Source organism: Muscardinus avellanarius (genome assembly GCF_963383645.1).
Source record: "Muscardinus avellanarius genome assembly, chromosome: 3".
Lineage (NCBI taxonomy): Eukaryota > Metazoa > Chordata > Mammalia > Rodentia > Gliridae > Muscardinus > Muscardinus avellanarius.
Window position 1 is genome coordinate 38,354,093 of NC_137788.1, and position 18,774 is coordinate 38,372,866.

Here is an 18,774-nt window from a genome sequence, read left to right on the forward strand (position 1 = left end):
TCAGCCTCCCAAGTACTGGATTACTAGTGTGCATCACCATGCCTGACTTGGCAGATTCCTTTTAAATGTCAAAGAGTTCAGCCAGGTGTGTGTGGTGGTACACATATGTAATCTCAGTATTAGGAAGGTTGAGACAGAAGGATTTCATGGTTGAGAAGAGCTTCTGCAATATAGCGAAATGCTCAGCAAAGTAGTGAGACCTTGTTCTAAAACAAAAAATTAAAAGAGCTAGGATTAAAGCTGGGTGTGGTAGAACATGCTTGTAATTCCAGCATTTGGGAGGCTGAGACAGGAGGTTCACAGTTTGTAGACAGCCTCAGCTACTACTTAGTGAGGCTCTTACAACTCAGTGATACTCTGTTTCAAAAGAAAAAAAAAAAAAAAAAAAAACAGGCTGGGGTGTAGCTCAGAGGTGGAATGCCTGTGGGTTCCATTCCCAGTACTAAAAAAAAAGAGCTAGGATTAAAGTGGGCATAGTGGAACAACTTAGTGAGGTCCTCTGCAACTTAGTGAGACCCTCTTTATTTTTCTTTTCTTTTTATCAACATGAAGTCCTGTGTATCAGGGAATTAAGATATCTAGGGAAGCTGGGTGTGGTGGCACAAACCTGTAATTGCAGTACTTCAGAAGGCTGAGACAGGAGGATCGTAGGTTTGAGGACAGTTTCAGTAAGTAGTAAGACTCTCATCGACCTATTTCAAAATAAAAATAAAATAGGGCTAGGAGTGTAGCTTGGAGGCAGAATTCCCCTGGGTTCAATCCCCATTACCACAAAAAATAAAATAGGGCTGATCTCCAGTATCACACACGTTCTGGGTTCAATCCCCAGTCACTCTGCACCCCTCAACAAGATTCCAATATTAATTTACCCCAATTTTCAAGCCGGGAGTGGTGGCGCACACTTGTAATCCCAGCATTCAGGTGGCTGAGACCGGAGGATCGTGGTTCGCGGACAGCCTCAGCTACTCAGTGAGGCCCTCTGCAACTTAGTGAGACCCGGTTTCAAAATAAAGAATAAAAAATAGGTTAGAGGGTGTAGTTCAGAGGTCAAATGCCCCTGAGTTTCATCCCCAAACTCACAAACAAACAAACAAACAAACAAAAAATTTTCTCCTAATATTATGAACTTAAAGTCCTATGTGTCAGGGACAAAGCTTTAAGACATCTAGGGGAACCAGGGTATGGTGGCACACACCTGAAATCCTAGTACTTGAGAGGTTGAGATAAGAAGATCATAGGTTTGAGAACAGCCTCAGCAAGTGGTGAGACTCTCATTGACCTGGCTAGACACTGTTTCAAGATAAAAAATAAAATAGGGCTGGGGGTGTAATTTGGAGGCAGAATGCTCCTGGATTTGATCCCCAGTGCCATAAATAAATAAATAAATAAATAAATAAATAAATGATGCAGACTCTTTAGACTTTTCCAAGCTTTTTTTCAATTCAAAGGAAACCGGACATAGAGCTACATATACTATACATTGTACAAAACAAAATATCTGTAGAACTATAGAGCTAGAAAATAAAAAAGCAGTTGAAAAGGCACACTAGAAAGAAGTATGCCTATGAAACACAAAACTAATACTTTAAATTATGCAAAGCTCTTAGTGAATCTAAAAAAGTTCTAAATTCCTATAGTAAATAACAAGATATCCAATTCTCCCCAAAATATCTCAAGAGATTTCAGATTTCCTTTAACTATAGAGAATAGTCTGTTCATTCCCTATTTCCCAGAATCATCATGTGTAGGAGAAACTGAGTTGTTTTTATCTTGCTCATCGCATAAGGACATCAAAGGTCAACTGGAGCTGTATTCCCAGCATGCTCCAGCACTGCTGTGGATGGGACCTGAAGGATCTCTGGCTTGGTGGAAAGCCTGGTTTTCCACTGAGAAAACACACAGTGGCCTAGTGAAGGAAGAAAGCTTCTGCTCATCTAAACTGAATGTGTTTAAAGACTTTATATAGACACAGAATAACTTTTGCCAAGCCAAACTGAGCTCAAAGTTTAGAAACAAAAGACTACCAAGGGGTGGGAATAGAAGGAAAAAACTCAGTTGAACAAAAACTCAAAATACAAGAGAAACTATCATATGCTTTGGGCGTAAATATGATTGTTAACATGTGAATGAAGTGTCAGAGACAGCTCCTGAATTCAGATGCCAGTGGAACTGCAACTCCAGTCAACATATATAACAAGAAGCAACAATTCCAAAAAGGATATAAGCCTCCCATGATAATTAATCTTGTTCAATGTAACAACATAAACAACTCCTCTCACCATTTGAAGACCTGAAGACAATCAGTCACTTCCTACTTTATCTGGCAGTCATAAATATATTCCAATAAAGTATATTCTCTCCTATTAGAAGAGTCAGAGCTAATTCCATGCTGCATAATCATTACAATTTAGAAGAAATTAGAGGTCAAAGTATGCTTAAGATGATCAAATTAGCAGAGAACTAGCATAGATACTATCTATAAGAATTAGCATAGATACTATCTATCATTTTGATGAGAGATGTTGGCACAAATACCTTATTGCAAGGATACCCAGCACTACTTTAATAGAGGGGTATCTTCCAAGCTGGGTGTGGTGGCACAATTGTAATCCCACTACTTGGGAGGCTGAGACAGGAGGATCTCAGGCTTGAGGCCAGCCTCAGCAACCTTGGTGAGGCCCTTTGCAACTTAGTGAGACCCTGTTTCAAAATTAAAAAAAAAAAAAAAATATGGCTGGGGGTGAAGCTCAGAAGTAGAATGCCCCTGGGTTCAATCCTCAGTACCACATATACATTAAAAAAAAAAAAAAAAAAAGGGGGCTGAACTGGGGGTGGTGGCACATGCTTGTAATCCCAGTACTTGGGAGGCTGAGACAGGAGGATCTCAGTTTTGCAGCCAGCCTCTGTTACTTTGTGAGGCCCTCTGAAACTTAGTGAGACCCTGTTTCAAAATAAAGAATAAAAAGTCGGGCTGAGAGTATAGCTTAGAGGCAGAATACCTCTGAGTTCAATCCCCAGTACTGAAAAAAAAAAAAAAATAGGGTTGGGAATATAGTTCAGAGGTAGAATGGCTCTGGGTTTAATCTTCAGTACCACCAAAAAAAAAAAAAAAAAAAAAAAAGCTGTGGACTGAAGTTGTCATATCACTACAAGAAGCATATCATAAATCTGGCCAATCAGATCTGTGGCAAAGTATCCAGTAAAAACAGCAGCACTGAGAACTATCTCAGTGAACCCACACCCAAGAGGCCCCCACAAAGGAGTGAGCGTGAATGTGCTGCTGTCCTGGCTGGCACCTTCCGGTTCAACCAGAAGTGCTTCAAGATCATCATGAAGATCCCATCTTTCATTGTGAATACACAAACACACACACACACACACACACACACACACACACACACACACACACACTCAGCCCAGCATTTGGGAGGGGCTGAGACAGAAGGATCGTGGTTCATGGACAGCCTCAGCTAATTAGAGAGGCCCTTTACAACTCAGTGAGACCCTGTTTCAAAAATAAAGAATTAAAAATAGGGCTGGGGGTATAGCTCTGGGGGTGTAGCTCGAAGGTAGAATGCCCCTGTGTTCCATCCCCAATACCGGAAAAAAAAAAAAAAAAAAAAAAACCATCAGGAGCTAGGGTTGTAAACTGTAGAGAATGTGTGTATGTGTGTGTTGCTGGGCGTGGTGGCGCACGCTTGTAATCCCTGTGCTTGGGAGGCGGAGACAGGAGGATTGCGCTGGTTCGGAGCCAGCCTTGCTGGCTTAAGAGACCCTGTTTCCAAATAAAAAATAGGTATGGAAGTGTAGCCCAGAGGTAGAAGGGTTTCCATGAACCCCAGTACCACACACACACACACAAAAAAAAAAAAGAGAGAGAGAGAGAGAGAGAGAGAGAGAGAGAGAGAGAGAGAGAGAATGTGTATGTTGCCATGGATTTGAGTCCCAGTACCAAAATTAAAAAAATATATAAATAAAATAAAAGCAAATAACTTTCCTAAGCTACAGTCTTGTGATCACATTTCAGGCTTAGGTTTGATAAATGGTGCCAAGTACTGTGGCAATTTGCGCAGGATGTTACCGATATGCTAGCTCAGCTAGTAGGCATGGGACAGTCCCCAGACCTGCAGTTCCTCCAAAGTCGGCTTGATATCCTACTTCAACATCTCGACTCCTAAGCCAAATACTGCGTGGCTCTGTGGTAAAGGATGTCAGCTTCTCTGGCAGCTAACCCACTGTAACAAGGCTGAAAGCAGTGAGAGATAAGTGTGCGTTCCAGTATGTTCTTGTAGGTTTGGGGTATTTTTATGGGCTCCTGTTTGTTCTTGTTCACATTCAGCTTTCCTTTCTGACTGATTGATAGTTGATTTTGACTCAACACTAGGCAAAGATGCAATAGCATGTATATACTACCAGCTTCCACAACTGCATAATAAATCCTTTATCACTCACAGCATTTTTGCTTCAAAAAATGCTACTAGAGCCGGGCGTGGTGGTGTACGCTTGTAATCCCTGAGCTTGGGAGGCGGAGACAGGAGGATCACACAGGTTTGAAGCCTAAGAGATCCTGTTTCCAAATAAAAAAAGTATAAAAATTGGTCTGGGAGTGTAGCCCGGAGGTAGAAGGGTTTCCAGGAACCCCAGTACCACCAATGAACAAACAAACAAACAAACAAACAAACAAACAAACAAATAAATGCTACTACTAGAGTCGGGTGTGGTGGCACATGCTTGTAATCCCAGCATTTGGGAGGCTGACACCTGAGGATTGTGGTTTGTGGCCAGCCTCAACTACTTAGTGAGGCCCCTTGCGACTCAGTGAGATCCAGTTTCAAAACAAAGAATAAAAAATAGGCTTGGGGTATAGCTTGGAGGTAGAATGCCCCTGGGTTCTATCCCAGTATTGAAAGAAAAAAAAAAAAAAAAAAAAGAAAGAAAAGTAAAGAAAGAAAAAGCTACTAGAAGTGGTCCTGGAAGAACAGAACCTTAAAGATGAGTTTAATGAACTCAATTTGTGCTATTTTGAATTAGTTCTGATTTGATTAGGTTTAAAGGGTTTCTAACTGATGGGATAAAGCTCATCCAGATGAACAACAATGATCTCCCTTACTTAAAATTTAACAACAACAACAACAACAACAAAAATTCAACAGATTGTTGGTGTTAATGGTTTCAACAAAATACCTTTAGAGTAACATGTGAATCTGTTTCATGCAATAACTGGGTACTATAGCCTAGCAAAATTGACACATAAAACTAGCACATAGATAGATGAGAATTCCATATCTAACAAGTAACACAGGAGCCAACAAAGGCTTCCTGGGAGGATCACACTGCTGCTCACCCTTCCTCCACTCCAAGCCAGAGCACCAGAACCTTCTGATGTTTAGAATCCCCCTCATTCCCTTAGTGTAAGAGGTACTCCAGACAGTGCTCTACAGAGACTCACTGATAAAGAGTCCCTACTCAAAGACAAGCCCAAGAAAAAGAGCTGTTTCTTTCAAGTTATTTCTTTAAGAGCCTGGTCTACTATGTCTGAAAATTTTAATATAAAAGATTCACCACCACTGGGCATGGTGGACACACCTGTAATGACAGTACTTTGCAGGATGAGATAGGAAGATGACAAGTTTGATGTCAGTTTCAGCAACTTAATGAGACCCTCAGCAACCCTGTTTAATTTTTTTATTTTTTGTGGTATTCGGGATGGAACTCAGGGGTATTCTCCTTCTAAACTACACCCCCAGCTCTATTATTTCTTTTTTTCTTTTTTTTTGGTCTGGGGATAGAACCCAGGGGCATTCGACCTCCGAGCTATACCCCCTGCCCTATTTTTTTTTTTTAATTCTTTATCTTGAAACAGGGTCTCACTAAGTTGCGGAGGGCCTTACTAAGTAGCTGAAGCTGTCTGCAAACCCTGATGCTCTGGTCTTAGCCTCCTGAATGCTGGGATTACAAGCATGCGCCACCAAGCCCAGCTAGCAAGACCTAGTTTTTTTTTTTTTTGCAAGTCTGGGGATGGAACCCAGGGGCATTCGACCTCCGAGCTATATCCTCTACCCTGTTTTTTAGTCTTTATTTTGAAACAGGGTCTCACTAAGTTGTGGAGGGTCTAAGTAGTAGCTGAGGCTGTCCATGTACTGTGATCCTCCGGTCTCAGCCTCCCGAATGCTGGGATTACAAGCGTGCACCACCATGCCCGGTGCAAGACCCTGTTTTAAAAAATAAAAATAAAATAGGGCTAGGGGTGTAGCTCGAAGTTAGAATGGCTGTGTTCAATCCCCAATACAAAAAAAAAAAAAAAAAAAAGACCGACCATCTGCCATATCCTATTGAACACTGGGTAAAAATTAACACATTAATCTGTATCCACTCAGGTCCACTGGCCCAGCTGATACGACCTTTCAGCAGGTCTGCCTTTCATTCTTCAATTCTCCTAGAAACACCTCACAACATTCCCATCATTTTAGGCACTTTTTCAAGCTGGTTGTATAGAAGATAGTCATGGGCAAAGGCTCAGTGAAGAATTACCCAGAAGTTCACTCCTCAAAGGAAAGTTTAGTTCCATCTCTTGGATGACTTAGTGTTATACCAAATTCAAGAGATATTGTAAGACAACCTTATTCAAACAACCCTGTCCCCATCCTTTGAGGTTCAACAGTTGGGTAAATAAAATTTTCTTGAGTATTTGATATTTCAGGCAACAAGTTGAATTAGGTGTATAATACTGAATAAAATCTCTCTCGTCTAGTAATTTACGTTATTGTTTAAAAACTGCTACTAAGATGGACATGGTGGTGCACACCTGTAATCTCAGTACTTTGAAGCCTGAGATAAGAGGATTACAGGGTCCAGAACAGTCTCAGCAAGTTGTAAGACTTTCATCAATCTAGTAAGACATTGTTTCTAAATAAATCAGGGAGCCTGGGAGGTGAGCCTGGCGTGGTGGCACATGCTTTTAATCCCAGCATTTGGGTAGCTGAGACAGGAGGATCACAGTTTAAGGGCAATCTCAGCTACTACTCAGTGAGGCCCTTTGTACCTCAATTCAACTCTGTTTCAAAATAAAGAATAAAAAATAGGGCTGGGGGTATAGCTCAGAGATAGAATGCCCCTGGGTTCCATCCCCCATACTGCAAAATAAATAAATAAATAAATAAATAAATAAATAAAATCGAGGCTTGAAGGTAGTGTGTCTCTGAGTTCAATCCCCAGAACCAGAACTACAAATAAAACAAAACAACCGCTACTATGAAGTTAGATTCAGTAGCCACTTGAGAGGCTGAGGCAGGATGCCAAGTTCAAGGTCAATTTAGGCAACTTAGTGAGACCTTGGCTTAAAATAAAAATAAAAAATTTAAAAGGGCTGGATATAATGCATGTGTAAGGCCCTGGTTCAATTCCTAGTATCACAAAACAAAGCCAACAAAAAAAACCCCTCTACCTGGGTGTGGTGGTGCACGCTTGTAATTCCCAGTACTTGGGAGGCTGAGACAGGAGGAACGCAAGTTCACAGCCAGCCTCAGCTACTTTGTGAGGCCCTCTGCAACTTAGTGAGGCTGATTTCAAAATAAAGGATAAAAAATAGAGTTGAAGTTGTAGCTCAGAAGTAGAATGCCCCTGGGTTCAATTCCCAGTACCAAAAAAATAAAAATAAAAATAAAAAAAGCAAATAAATAAAATACCTCTACTAAAATTTTCCCTGGGTTTATGATGTAGGCTACTATACTGTATTCTATGTTTCAGAGAAATTAGTAACTCAAAGTTCCTTGTATATAACTTTTCCTTTCTGTGCCTTTGCTCAAACCATGTGCATCCATCCAGTTTTCCCAACATGTGTAAATCCTTAAAGTCCCAGTGTCAACTGTCATTTTTCATCTTAAATTTTTTCTCATTCTCCTAAACTGGTGAGATATTTTACCCACTTTGCTGAGAGTCTCACTGAGGATTCAATTCCCAATAACACACACACACAAATACAGACAGGAAAGTAAAAGAACAGAAGCATTAAAAGGAATGAGACGCTGAGTGTGGTGGCGCACGCTTGTAATTCCAGCATTTGGGAGGCAAAGACCGGAGGATCATGGCTCCAGACAGCCTCAGCTACTTAGTGAGGCCCTCTGCAACTCAGTGAGTTCCTGTTTCAAAAAATTTAAAAAAAGATTTTAAAAAGCTGGGCATAGCCGGGCGTGGTGGTGCACGCTTGTAATCCCAGCATTCGGGAGGCTGAGACCTGAGGATCGCGGTTCGCGGACAGCCTCAGCTACTTAGTGAGGCCCTCTGCAACTCAGTGAGACTCTGTTTCAAAAATAAAGAATAAAAAATAGGGCAGGGGGTGTAGCTTGGAGGTTGAATGCCACTGGGTTCCATCCCCCAACCCGAAAAAAAAAAAAAAAAAGCCAGGCATGGTAGCCCACACTTGTAATCTCAGCATTTGGGAGGCTGAGACAGGAGGATTGTGGTTTATTAACAGCCTCATTAGTGAGGCCCTTTGCAACTCAGTGAAACCTTGTTTCAAAATAAAGAATAGAAATAGGGCAAGGAGTGTAGCTCAGAGGTCGAATGAGTTCCATCCCCCACCCCACACCCCACCCCCGCAAAAAAAAAAAAAAGTAAAGCTATGAAGCAATCTAATTTGTACTCTTGAAGATATTAAAAGATCAAGAACTGGCAACATTATCAACAATCTCCAAGTTGGAGATTGGAAGATTTTTCTCTGCCATCTATAGTCAGCACTAAAGAAACAACTTAAAGATACTTACATGGAGGCGGGTGTGATGGCGCACATTTGTAATCCCAGCACTTGGGAGGCTGAGACAGGAGGATCGCACAGGTTCAAAGCCAGCCTCAGTTACTTAGTGAGGCTCTCAGCAACTTAGTGAGACCCTGTTTCCAAATAAAATATAAAATAGGTCTGGGAGTATAGCCCAGAGGTAGAAAAGGCCCCTGGGTTCCACCCCCAGTACACCACACACACACACACACACACACACACATATCACATGGAGTTTTTCTTATATAGCCACATCACTCTATGGAAGTGAGAATAAAAGTACAGACAAGCATGGTTTGGTGGCACATGCCTATAATCCCAGTACTTGGGAGGCCAAAACAGGAGGATCACAGGTTTGAGGACAACTCCAGCAACTTAGTGAGATCCTGTTTGAAAATAAAATTTAGCTGGGCATGGTGGTGCATGCTTGTAAACCCAGCATTTGGGAGGCTGAGACAGTAGGACTGTGGTTCACGGATAGCCTCAGCTACTTAGTGAGGCCCTTTGTAACTCAGTGCAAATCTGTTTCAAAATAAAGAATAAAAAGTAGGGCTGGGGGTGTAGCTCAGAGGTAGAATGCCCCTGGGTTCAATCCCCAGTACTGAAAATAAATAACAAAGGGGGGGGGGCGGGATTATAGTTTAGAGATAAACTGCCCCTACTTTCAAACCCCAGCATCACACAACAAATAAAATTAATTAATTAAATAAACAAAAAATAAAAAGGACACACACACACACACACACACACACACACACACAGAAAAGAATAAAATTCTCAGTGGTTTGTGATCCTGGCTCTAACCCCCAACCCACATTGCAAATTAGAGAAGTAGTTTAGGAATCAGGGTTGGTTAGTATAATGGGGATATTAATTTAGGGAAATAGTATAAGACTTTCCGCATCATCAAGAAAACAATCAAGTGTTTAAACCAGTTCTCCTTTTGTTTCAGAAACAGAGATTTGACCATGAATTTTGAGGTCTTAACTGAAATCCTTGTCTCCCAGATATAAATATCTAAACCTTCCAAAATGAACTTGTGAACATTTTATTCCATTAAAAAAATTGTTGGAAGCTTGTTTTAATATTTTCATTACCCTTCCAGTAAAAAACCTTGACTGAAATTCAAAAGAAAACAGCAGAACATTGGGGGAAAACTACATGGTTTTCTTATTAAGTATTTGGCACAAATACCTTTCACTTATTAACTATTAAAAACACATGTTGGTTAGAAATAAAAGAGGAATTTTAGAGCTGGAGGAATTATAGAACAAATAAGCCAATTTCAGATGGAGAAACTGAGGCTTAGAGAAACAAAGTGATCTGCTCAAGGTCACACAGCTGGTTTGTCTCATTACTAGATTCCAAATTCTTTGAATTTTCAGTATAATGCCTTTTCTACTAGCAACACTCTCTTCCACAACACATACTGCCTGTATAAGTCAGAAGTGGATCAATTAGACATGTGAGAAAGGTGTTGAGCTTTGTCCAAATCCAATGAGGCTGTAAGAATTTGGACCCTCTGGAGTATAGTTACCAACACTATATGACTGATGACTAAGCTTGCTGTGGAGACTGCCTCTGTACCTGACCATAGGCTTATCAAAAACAAATACGCCTGAAGTCTAACAAAAAAATGTATTTGAAATCAGGTAAATACTTCATATCCTCTGTCCCTCTCTCTCAAAGACAGCCATGCACAGTGACTCACAACTGTAATTCCAGTACTTGGGAGGATGAGATGGGACAACCCTACATTCAAGGCCGGCCTCAGCAGCTTAGTGAGAACATTAGCAACTCTACACAAGAGCCTGTTTCAAAAATGAAAAAGTAAAATTGGTTGGAGCTGTAGCTCAGAAGTAGAGTGTCCCTGGATTTAGCCTCCATTTCCCCTACAACCAATAAAAAAAAAGTACTGGGAGTATAGCTCAGTGGTAGAATGCCCCTGGGTTTAATTCCCAGTACTGCCCCCCTTCAAAAAAAAAAGGTTCTGGTTTTATTACACAGAGGTCTCTTCCAAGATAATTTATTAGGTATTTGCCTGATAGGGACTGGCCCCGCCTTTGGAAATGCAATTTTTAAAAAAGATAGAAAGCATTATATTCTCATATTGAAAAAATGAAAATCTGAATCTAATTAGCTTTTTCACCCACCATCTCTCTGAGGCAGGAGGAGCACAATGCCCCAGAGGACCACAGGAATGGGGGAAGAACATTTTTACTGCTCATTTATCCAGCCAGCTGCCCTATTACAACGACACACCACAGATCCTGAATCACTTGGGTGCGAACCACAAGTTAGAAAAATGGGAAGAAAATACAATCTAGTCAGGAAACCGGTAGAAGATCTGGTCTCAGCCCTTACCCAAGAACCCAACTTTAACACTTATTAGGGGATTCTTCATCTTTATCATACTTTCTTTAGTTTTTCCTTTTTTTGTGTGTGGAATTAGGGATTGGATCCAGGAATATTCTATGTCTGAGCTACACCCCAGCCCTATTTTTATTCTTTATTTTATTTGTTATTTTTTTGTGGTATTGGGGATGGAACCCAGGGACATTCTACCTCCAGACTATACCCCCAGCCCTATTTTATAATTTATTTGGATACAGGGTCTCACTAAGTTGCTGAGAGCCTCAATAAGTAGCTGAGGCTGGCTTAGAACCTGTGCGACCCTCCCAAGCACTGGGATTACAAAGGTGCGCCACCACACCTGGCTTATTATTCTTTATTTTGAAACAGGGTCTCACTGAGTTGCAAAAGGCCTAATTAAGTAGCAAGGCTGGCCATGAACTGTGATCCTCCTGTTTCAGCATCCCAAATGCTGGGATTACAAGCGTGTGCCACCACATCTACTCTCCTATTTATAATTGTTTATTTTTTGAAACAGTGTCTCACTGAGGTGCTAAGAGCCTCACTAAGTAGCTGAGGCTGTCCATGAACTACAATCCTATCTCAGTCTCCCAAATGCTAGGATTACAAGTGTGCTCCACCATGCCCAGTTTCCCATTTTATTTATTTTATCTTTTTGCGTACTAGGGTTGGGACCCAGGGGTATTCTATCTCCGAGTTATATCCCTAGCCCTATTTTTTATTCTTTATTTTGAAACAAGGTCTCACTGAATTGCAGAGGGCCTCACTTAGTAGCTAAGGCTATCCACGAACCCGCAATCTTGCCTTATAGCCTCCCAAGTACTGGGATTACAAGTGTGCACCACCACGCCCAGCTTTATTTTTTATTTTGAGAGAGTCTCACTAGCTTGTGAAGGGCATCACTAAATTGCTGAGACTGGCTATAAACCTGCAATCTTCCTGTCTCAGCCTCCAAAGCACTGGGATTACACGTGTATGCCACCAAGCTCGGCTTTTGTTTTTTCTTTGAAATCCAAGGACATTCTAACTTAGAGCTACACCCTCAGCTCTTTTTAATTTTGAAAAAGGGTCTCACTAGGTTTCTGACAGTCTCACTAAGCTGCTGGGGCTGGTTTTGAACCTTCAATCCTCCTGTCTCAGCCTCCCAACTACTGGAATTACAGGTGTGTGCCACAACACTGGTCATTCTTTTTTCCCTCCTTCCCTCCCTCACCTCTCTTTTTTTGCAGTGCTGGGGATTGAACCCAGGGCCTCACAAGTGCCAGGCAAGTGCTTTAGCACTGTGCCACGTTCCTAGTCCTTTGCTTCACTCCCATCTTCCTGGCTCTCATCACACTCCAGCCTTGCTCTTTTTTTTTTTTTTGGTGGTATTCTCTGAGCTACACCCCCAGTCCTATTTTTTATTCTTTATTTGGAAACGGTCTCACTGGGTTGCAAAGGGCCTCACTAAGTAGTAGCTGAGGCTCTCCTTGAACCACATCCTCTGGTCTCGGCCTCCCATGCTGGGATTACAAGCGTGCGCCACCACGCCCGGCTCCCAGGGAGGTTAATAAGAAAGAAGACTCTGTCTTCTAAGAATGTAATGTCAGTCAAGGTTGGTGGTGCATGCCTGTTATCCAGTACTTGGGAGGCTGAGCAGAAAGATCACAGGTTCAAGGCCAGCCTTACAACATATCAGGTCTTATTTTCCTAAAGTGCTTCTCAGCCGGGTGTGGTGGTGCACACCTTGTAATCCCAGCTCTTGGGAGGCTGAGACAGGAGGATTGCGCAGGTTTGAAGCCAGGCTCAGCTACTTAGTGGGGCCCTTTGCAACTCAGTGAGACCCTGTTTCAAAAATAAAAAGACTAGCTTAAGAGACCCTGTTTCCAATTAAAAAACATAAAATGGTCTGGGAGTGTAGCCTGGAGGTAGAAGGGTTTCCAGGAACCCCAGTACCACCATAAATAAATAAATAAATAAATAAATACATACATACATACATACATACATACATACATACATACATAAAAGACTAGCTGGGCATGGTGGTGCACACTTGTAATCCCAGTACTTTGGAGGCTGAGACAGGAGGATAGTGCAGGATCAATGCCAGCCTCAGCTACTTAGTGAGGCTTTCAGCAACTTAGTAAGACCCTGTTTTCTTTTTCTTTCTTTTTTTTTTTTTTTGGTGGTACTAGGGATGGAACCCAGAGGCTTTCTACCTCCGGGCTATATTCCCAGACCTTTTTTTATATTTTATTGGAAACAGGGTTTCACTAAGTTGCTGAGAGCCTCACTAAGTAGCTGAGGCTGGCTTCGAACCTTCCTCCTGTCTCCGCCTCCCAAGCGCAGGGATTACAAGCCTGCGCCACCACGCTTGGCTCCCAGACCTATTTTACATTTTATTTGAAAACAGGGTCACCGGGCGTGGTGGCGCAGGTTTGTAATCCCCGCACTTGGGAGGCGGAGACAGGAGGATCACGCAGGTTTGAAGCCCACTGGCTTAAGAGACCCTGTTTCCAAAAATTAAAAAAAATAGGTCTGGGAGTATAGCCCAGAGGTAGAAGGGCTTCCAGGAACCCCAGTACTACCAATAAATAAATAAATAAATAAATAAATAAAATAAAATAGGTCTGGGAGTATAACCCGAAGGTAGAAGGGTTTCCAGGAACCCCAGTACCACCAAAAAAAAAAAAAAAAGTTTGGCAGAGTAGTACAAACCTGTAATCCCAGTACTTGGGAGGCTGATAGGGGAGAATCAAGGTTCGAGGCCAGTGTGCAGTGACCCCCAGATTCAATCAGTCATACTGGTTTGAATCTTAGCTTTCTCCAGTGTTGGTTTAACATCTGTTTTTCTCAAGTATGCTAAACTGTCCTGTTTTCTTGCTTCTAAATTTTTGATCCTGCTGTCTTTTTCCTTTTCTTTACCCTCTGGATTTATATCTTTCTAAAATCCTTTTACTAGGATTTCAGGAGTCATCTTATTTCCTTAGTTCTTAAATCATTAGATTAAAAATTTTAACAGTGTAAAGGCACATGCTTGTAATCCCAGTACTTGGGATGTTGAGATAGGAGGATTGCACTAATTTGAAGCTAGCCTCAGATACTTAGCAAGGCTCTCAGCAACTTAGTGAGACCCTATTTCCGAATAAAAATGTAAAAACCGGGCATGGTGGTGCACGCTTGTAATCCCTGCGCTTGGGAGGCTGAGACAGGAGGATCGCACAGGTTCGAAGCCAGCCTCAGCTACTTAGTGAGGCTCTCAGGAACTTAGTGAGACCCTGTTTCCAAATAAAATAGAAAATAGGTCTGGGAGTATAGCCTGGAGGTAGAAAACCTCTGGGTTCCACCCCCAGTACCACCAAAAAAAAAAAAAAAAAAAGAAAAAACAAATAAAAATGTAAAAAATAGGTCTGGGAGTATAGCCTGGAGGTAGAAGGCCCCTGGGGTTCCATCTTTAGTAACACACACACACACACACACACACACACACACACACACACACACACACACACAGAGTTTGTTTATTTATTGCAGTATTGGGGATTGAACCCAGGGACATTCTATCTCTGAGCTATAATCCCACCCCTATTTTTTTTATTTTAAATTTAAAAATAGGGTCTCAGTAAGTTAGTTGAAGAGGGCCTCACTAAGTAGCAGTGGCTGGTTGTGAACCTTTGATCTTCCTGTCTCAGCCTCCTAAGTACTAGGATTACAAGGGTGCACCACCACCCCGAGCTTCCTCTCTCCCTTCCTTCCTTTTTATGGTACTAGGGGCTGAACTTGGGATTCTACCTTTGAGCTACACTTCCAGCCCTTATTTTACTTTTGCTTTTGATATAGGGTCTCACTAGATTGCTAAGAGTCACACTGGGTCGCAGAAGCTATCCTCAAACTTTCAATCATTCTGTTTCAGCTTTCCAAGTATTTGGATTACAGGTGTGTGCCACCATGCCTGCCTTCTAATTTCTTTAACCAGTTTCTATTCTTTGGCGGTGGTGGTGATCAAACCCAGGGTTTCACACATGCTAGGCAAGTATCCTGCCACTAAGCTATACCCATAGCCCAACCATTTTCATTTTTGGTACTGGGGATTAAAGCCAAAGGCATTCTACCTTTAATCTATAGCCCAGCTCGATTTTTATTTCTTATTTGGAAACAGAGTCTCTCTAGGTTGACAAGTCTCACTACCTGCTGAGGCTGTCCTCAAACCTGGGATCCTCCTGTCTCAGCCTCCCAAGTACTAGGATTTTGGGCATGCACCACCATGCCTGGCTTCCATTTTCTTTTTTTATCTAAATCACTGAATATCTCAAATCATTCCTTTGTGTCAATAACTTGATTTGCAATAATGCTTATTCTGTTGCTATTTTTAAATTTATTTAATTTCATAATTTATTTATTTATTTTTGCAGTGCTAGAGATTTAATCCAGGGGCATTCTACCTCCACACTACACTTCTAGTCCTACTTTTTTTTCTTTATTTTTGAGCAGGGTCTCACTAAGTTGTGGAGGGCCTCACTAAGTAGCTGAGGCTGGCCACAAACCTGCGATCATCCTGTCTTAGCCTCCCAAGTACAGGGCTTACAAGCCTGTGCCACCACGCCCAGTTTCTCAGGTTCTTTGTGTGTATGTGTGTGTGTATGTATTTGTGTGTGGTACTGGGGATGGAACATAGGGGTCTTCTAACTCCAACCTATACCCCCTGGCTCTATTTTATTTTTTATTTGAGAACAGGGTGTTCCTAAGTTGCCGAGAGCCTCACTAAATTGCTGGGGCTGGCTTTGAACCTGTGATCCTCTTGCAACACACTCTGCAGTTCTTTTTGTGTATGTGTGTGGTACGGAGAACTGAACCCAAAGGCATTCTACTTCTGAGCTACAACCCCAGACTAATTTTTGTTTCTTATTTAGAAACAAGGTCTTACAAGGTTGCTGAGAGCCTCACTAAATTACTGAGGCTGTCCTGGAACCTGTGATCCTCCTGTTTCACTCTCCCAAGTACTCAGATTGCAAGTGTGCACTCCCATACTTGGTAGTTCTTTGTTTTTACAAGGCATTTTCCCCTCCCGTCTCCTCTCTTTCCCTTCTTCCCTTCTTTCCATGGTACTAGGAAGTGAACTCAGAGGTGTTCTAACTCTGAGCTGCATGCCCAGCCCTATTTTTTTTTTCTTCTTTTTTTCAGCACTAGGGATGAGTGCCACTGCACCAGGCTTCTTTCTTTCTTTTGAGACAGGGTCTTGCTATGTTGCTTAGAATGGCCTCAAACCTGAGACCCTCCGGCTTCTGTTTTTGGAGCAGTTGGGATTATAGGTATGTACCACTATGCTCAGCTACTGGTACTTTTCTTGCTTTTATTTTGTTTGTAAAATTGGCACACTAATTCTTTAGGTTTTGTTCATGCTTAAATCATGGCTCTAGCCAAAAGTTTTATCTGTTTTGATACAACATAGATAAATTTTTATCTCTTATCCTCTGGCATCTGAGAAAGCTACCAGGGATGATGTGAGTGGAAGGGATGGGCATCACTAAGTAGCTGAGGCTGGCACAAACCTGGGGCTTTCCACTCAGCTTCCCAAGTACTGGGATTACAGGCATGCGCCATCACACCCAGCTTGCTATACTTTTCTTCTTAAAGACATTTTATGACATTGTCAGAAAGACAGTCCTGTTCTCCCCACAGCTGCTCTGCCCTACCCCTACAAAGGATTTAGTTCTACACTGGTGAGAAAAACACAGCAGGATAAGCTAAGCTTGTGCAATGAAGAAAAGCCTTCATTTTACCTCATGGGAAAAACATTCACCAACTTTTGTCAATTTCACACAATATAATCTAGTTTTCCATCCCTTTTTCCCATGAAGGGTAGTTTTATTTTGTTTTAAGACAAGGAGAACTGCCAAGAAGAAAATCCCCAGGGCTTACTTGTGTAGGATGGATCCTTTAATGACCAGTTCTTCATCCAAGTCCGCTTCATTAGCCATGAAGAGCAGCCTCTTTCCTGTGTTGTCCACTCCAATGAAGTCACGCTGCTCCACTAAATTGTACAAAAGAAAGAAAATCAAATGAAGCCACTTGTCTTATTTTCATAACTAAGTCAAGGGACAAGGTGCTCATTCCACATTGCTCAGAAGCAACTACAGAACTGTAATGAGCTTACGTAGCATACAACATGATGTTTAAAACACAATAGGAGCCAGTACTGGTGGCACACGCTTGTAATCCCCGCGCTTGGGAGACTGAGACAGGAGGATCGCAGTCCAAAGCCAGCCTCAGCTACTTAGTGAGGCCCCCAGCAACTTAGTGAGACCCTGTTTCCAAATAAATATAACACAGGTCTGGGAGTATAGCTCAGAGGTAGAAGACCCCTGGGTTCCACCCCCAGTACCCCCCCACACATAAAACAAAACAATAAAACAAACAGTTATATAATTTTACATTACTCTAAAGGATATTATTAAGTTAATTGGTAAAATTTGAATGAGATATGTAGATTAAAGTATTAAACCAATGTAATTTCCAGTTTTTAAAAAAACTGTCCTTTTTTGGGTGGAGGGTAAGAATATACATAGATGCATTTAGAGGCAAAAGGGAATTAGTCTCAACTTATTCTCAAATATTTCTGAAAAACATTAGTTATATATTTTACCTATATATATAATATTATATATATATAATATTAGTTATATATATTACCTATGTGTATTATATATACCATACATTAAAGAAATAGAGCAGGGGGGGAATAATGGAGAAAATGTTACTACTTGTGGAATCTGGGGAAAGAGTATGTAAATTAACTTATGCTATGCATATAACCAACTGTAAATGAAAATTTAAAAAATAAAAAGTTAAGCTGGGTGTGGTGGCACACATTTATAATCATAGTACTTGAGACTAAGACAGGAGGATCACAGGTTTGTGGCCAGCCTCAGTTACTTAGTGAGATCCTGTTTCAAAATAAAAAATAAAAAATAGAGTTCAAACACTGGGCGTGGTGGTGCACGCTTATAATCCCAGCATTTGGGAGTCTAAGACAGGAGGATCGCGGTTCGCGGACAGCCTCAGCTACTTAGTGAGGCCCTCTGCAATTTAGTGAGACCCTGTTTCAAAATAAAGAATAAAGGCCAGGCGTGGTGGTGCACGCTTGTAATCTCCGCGCTTGGGAGGTGGAGACAGGAGGATCGCGCAGGTTCGAAGCCAGCCTTGCTTGCGTAAGAGACCCTGTTTCAAAAATATAAAATAGGTCTGGGAGTGTAGCCCAGAGGTAGAAGGGCTTCCAGGAACCCCAGTACCACCAATAAATAAATAAATAAATAAATAAGTAAATAAATAAAGAAAGAATAAAAAATAGCTCTGGGGTTTTAGCTCAGAGGTAGAGTGCCCTTGAGTTCAAATCTCAGTACCAAAAAATAAACAAATAAATAAAAGTAAAATAAAAAGGGGTAGGAGTGTAGCTCAGAGGTAGAACATCTCTGAGTTCATTCCCCGGGGTGGGGGGGAACAGGGCCTGATGGTGCACACTTGTAATCCCAGTACTTGGGAGGCTGAGACAGGAAGATAACAGGTTTGAAGTCAGCCTCAGCAACTTAGTGAGGCTCTCAGCAACTAGGCAATACTGTTTCTAAATAAATTAATACTCTTAATACTGT

The 18,774-nt window shown here is 41.5% G+C and overlaps 1 protein-coding gene across 1 annotated transcript in view; it reads right to left on the minus strand.

Annotated features, from left to right (window-relative positions):
* EIF2B3 (eukaryotic translation initiation factor 2B subunit gamma) overlaps window positions 1–18,774 on the minus strand; it is a gene marked incomplete at both ends in the record, with an annotated part of 99,037 nt that overhangs the window by 34,664 nt on the left and 45,599 nt on the right. The window contains one exon of the mRNA XM_080692217.1: window positions 17,048–17,159. Coding sequence (XP_080548343.1) covers window positions 17,048–17,159 — 112 coding nt within the window. The remainder of the gene's footprint in view (window positions 1–17,047; window positions 17,160–18,774) is intronic.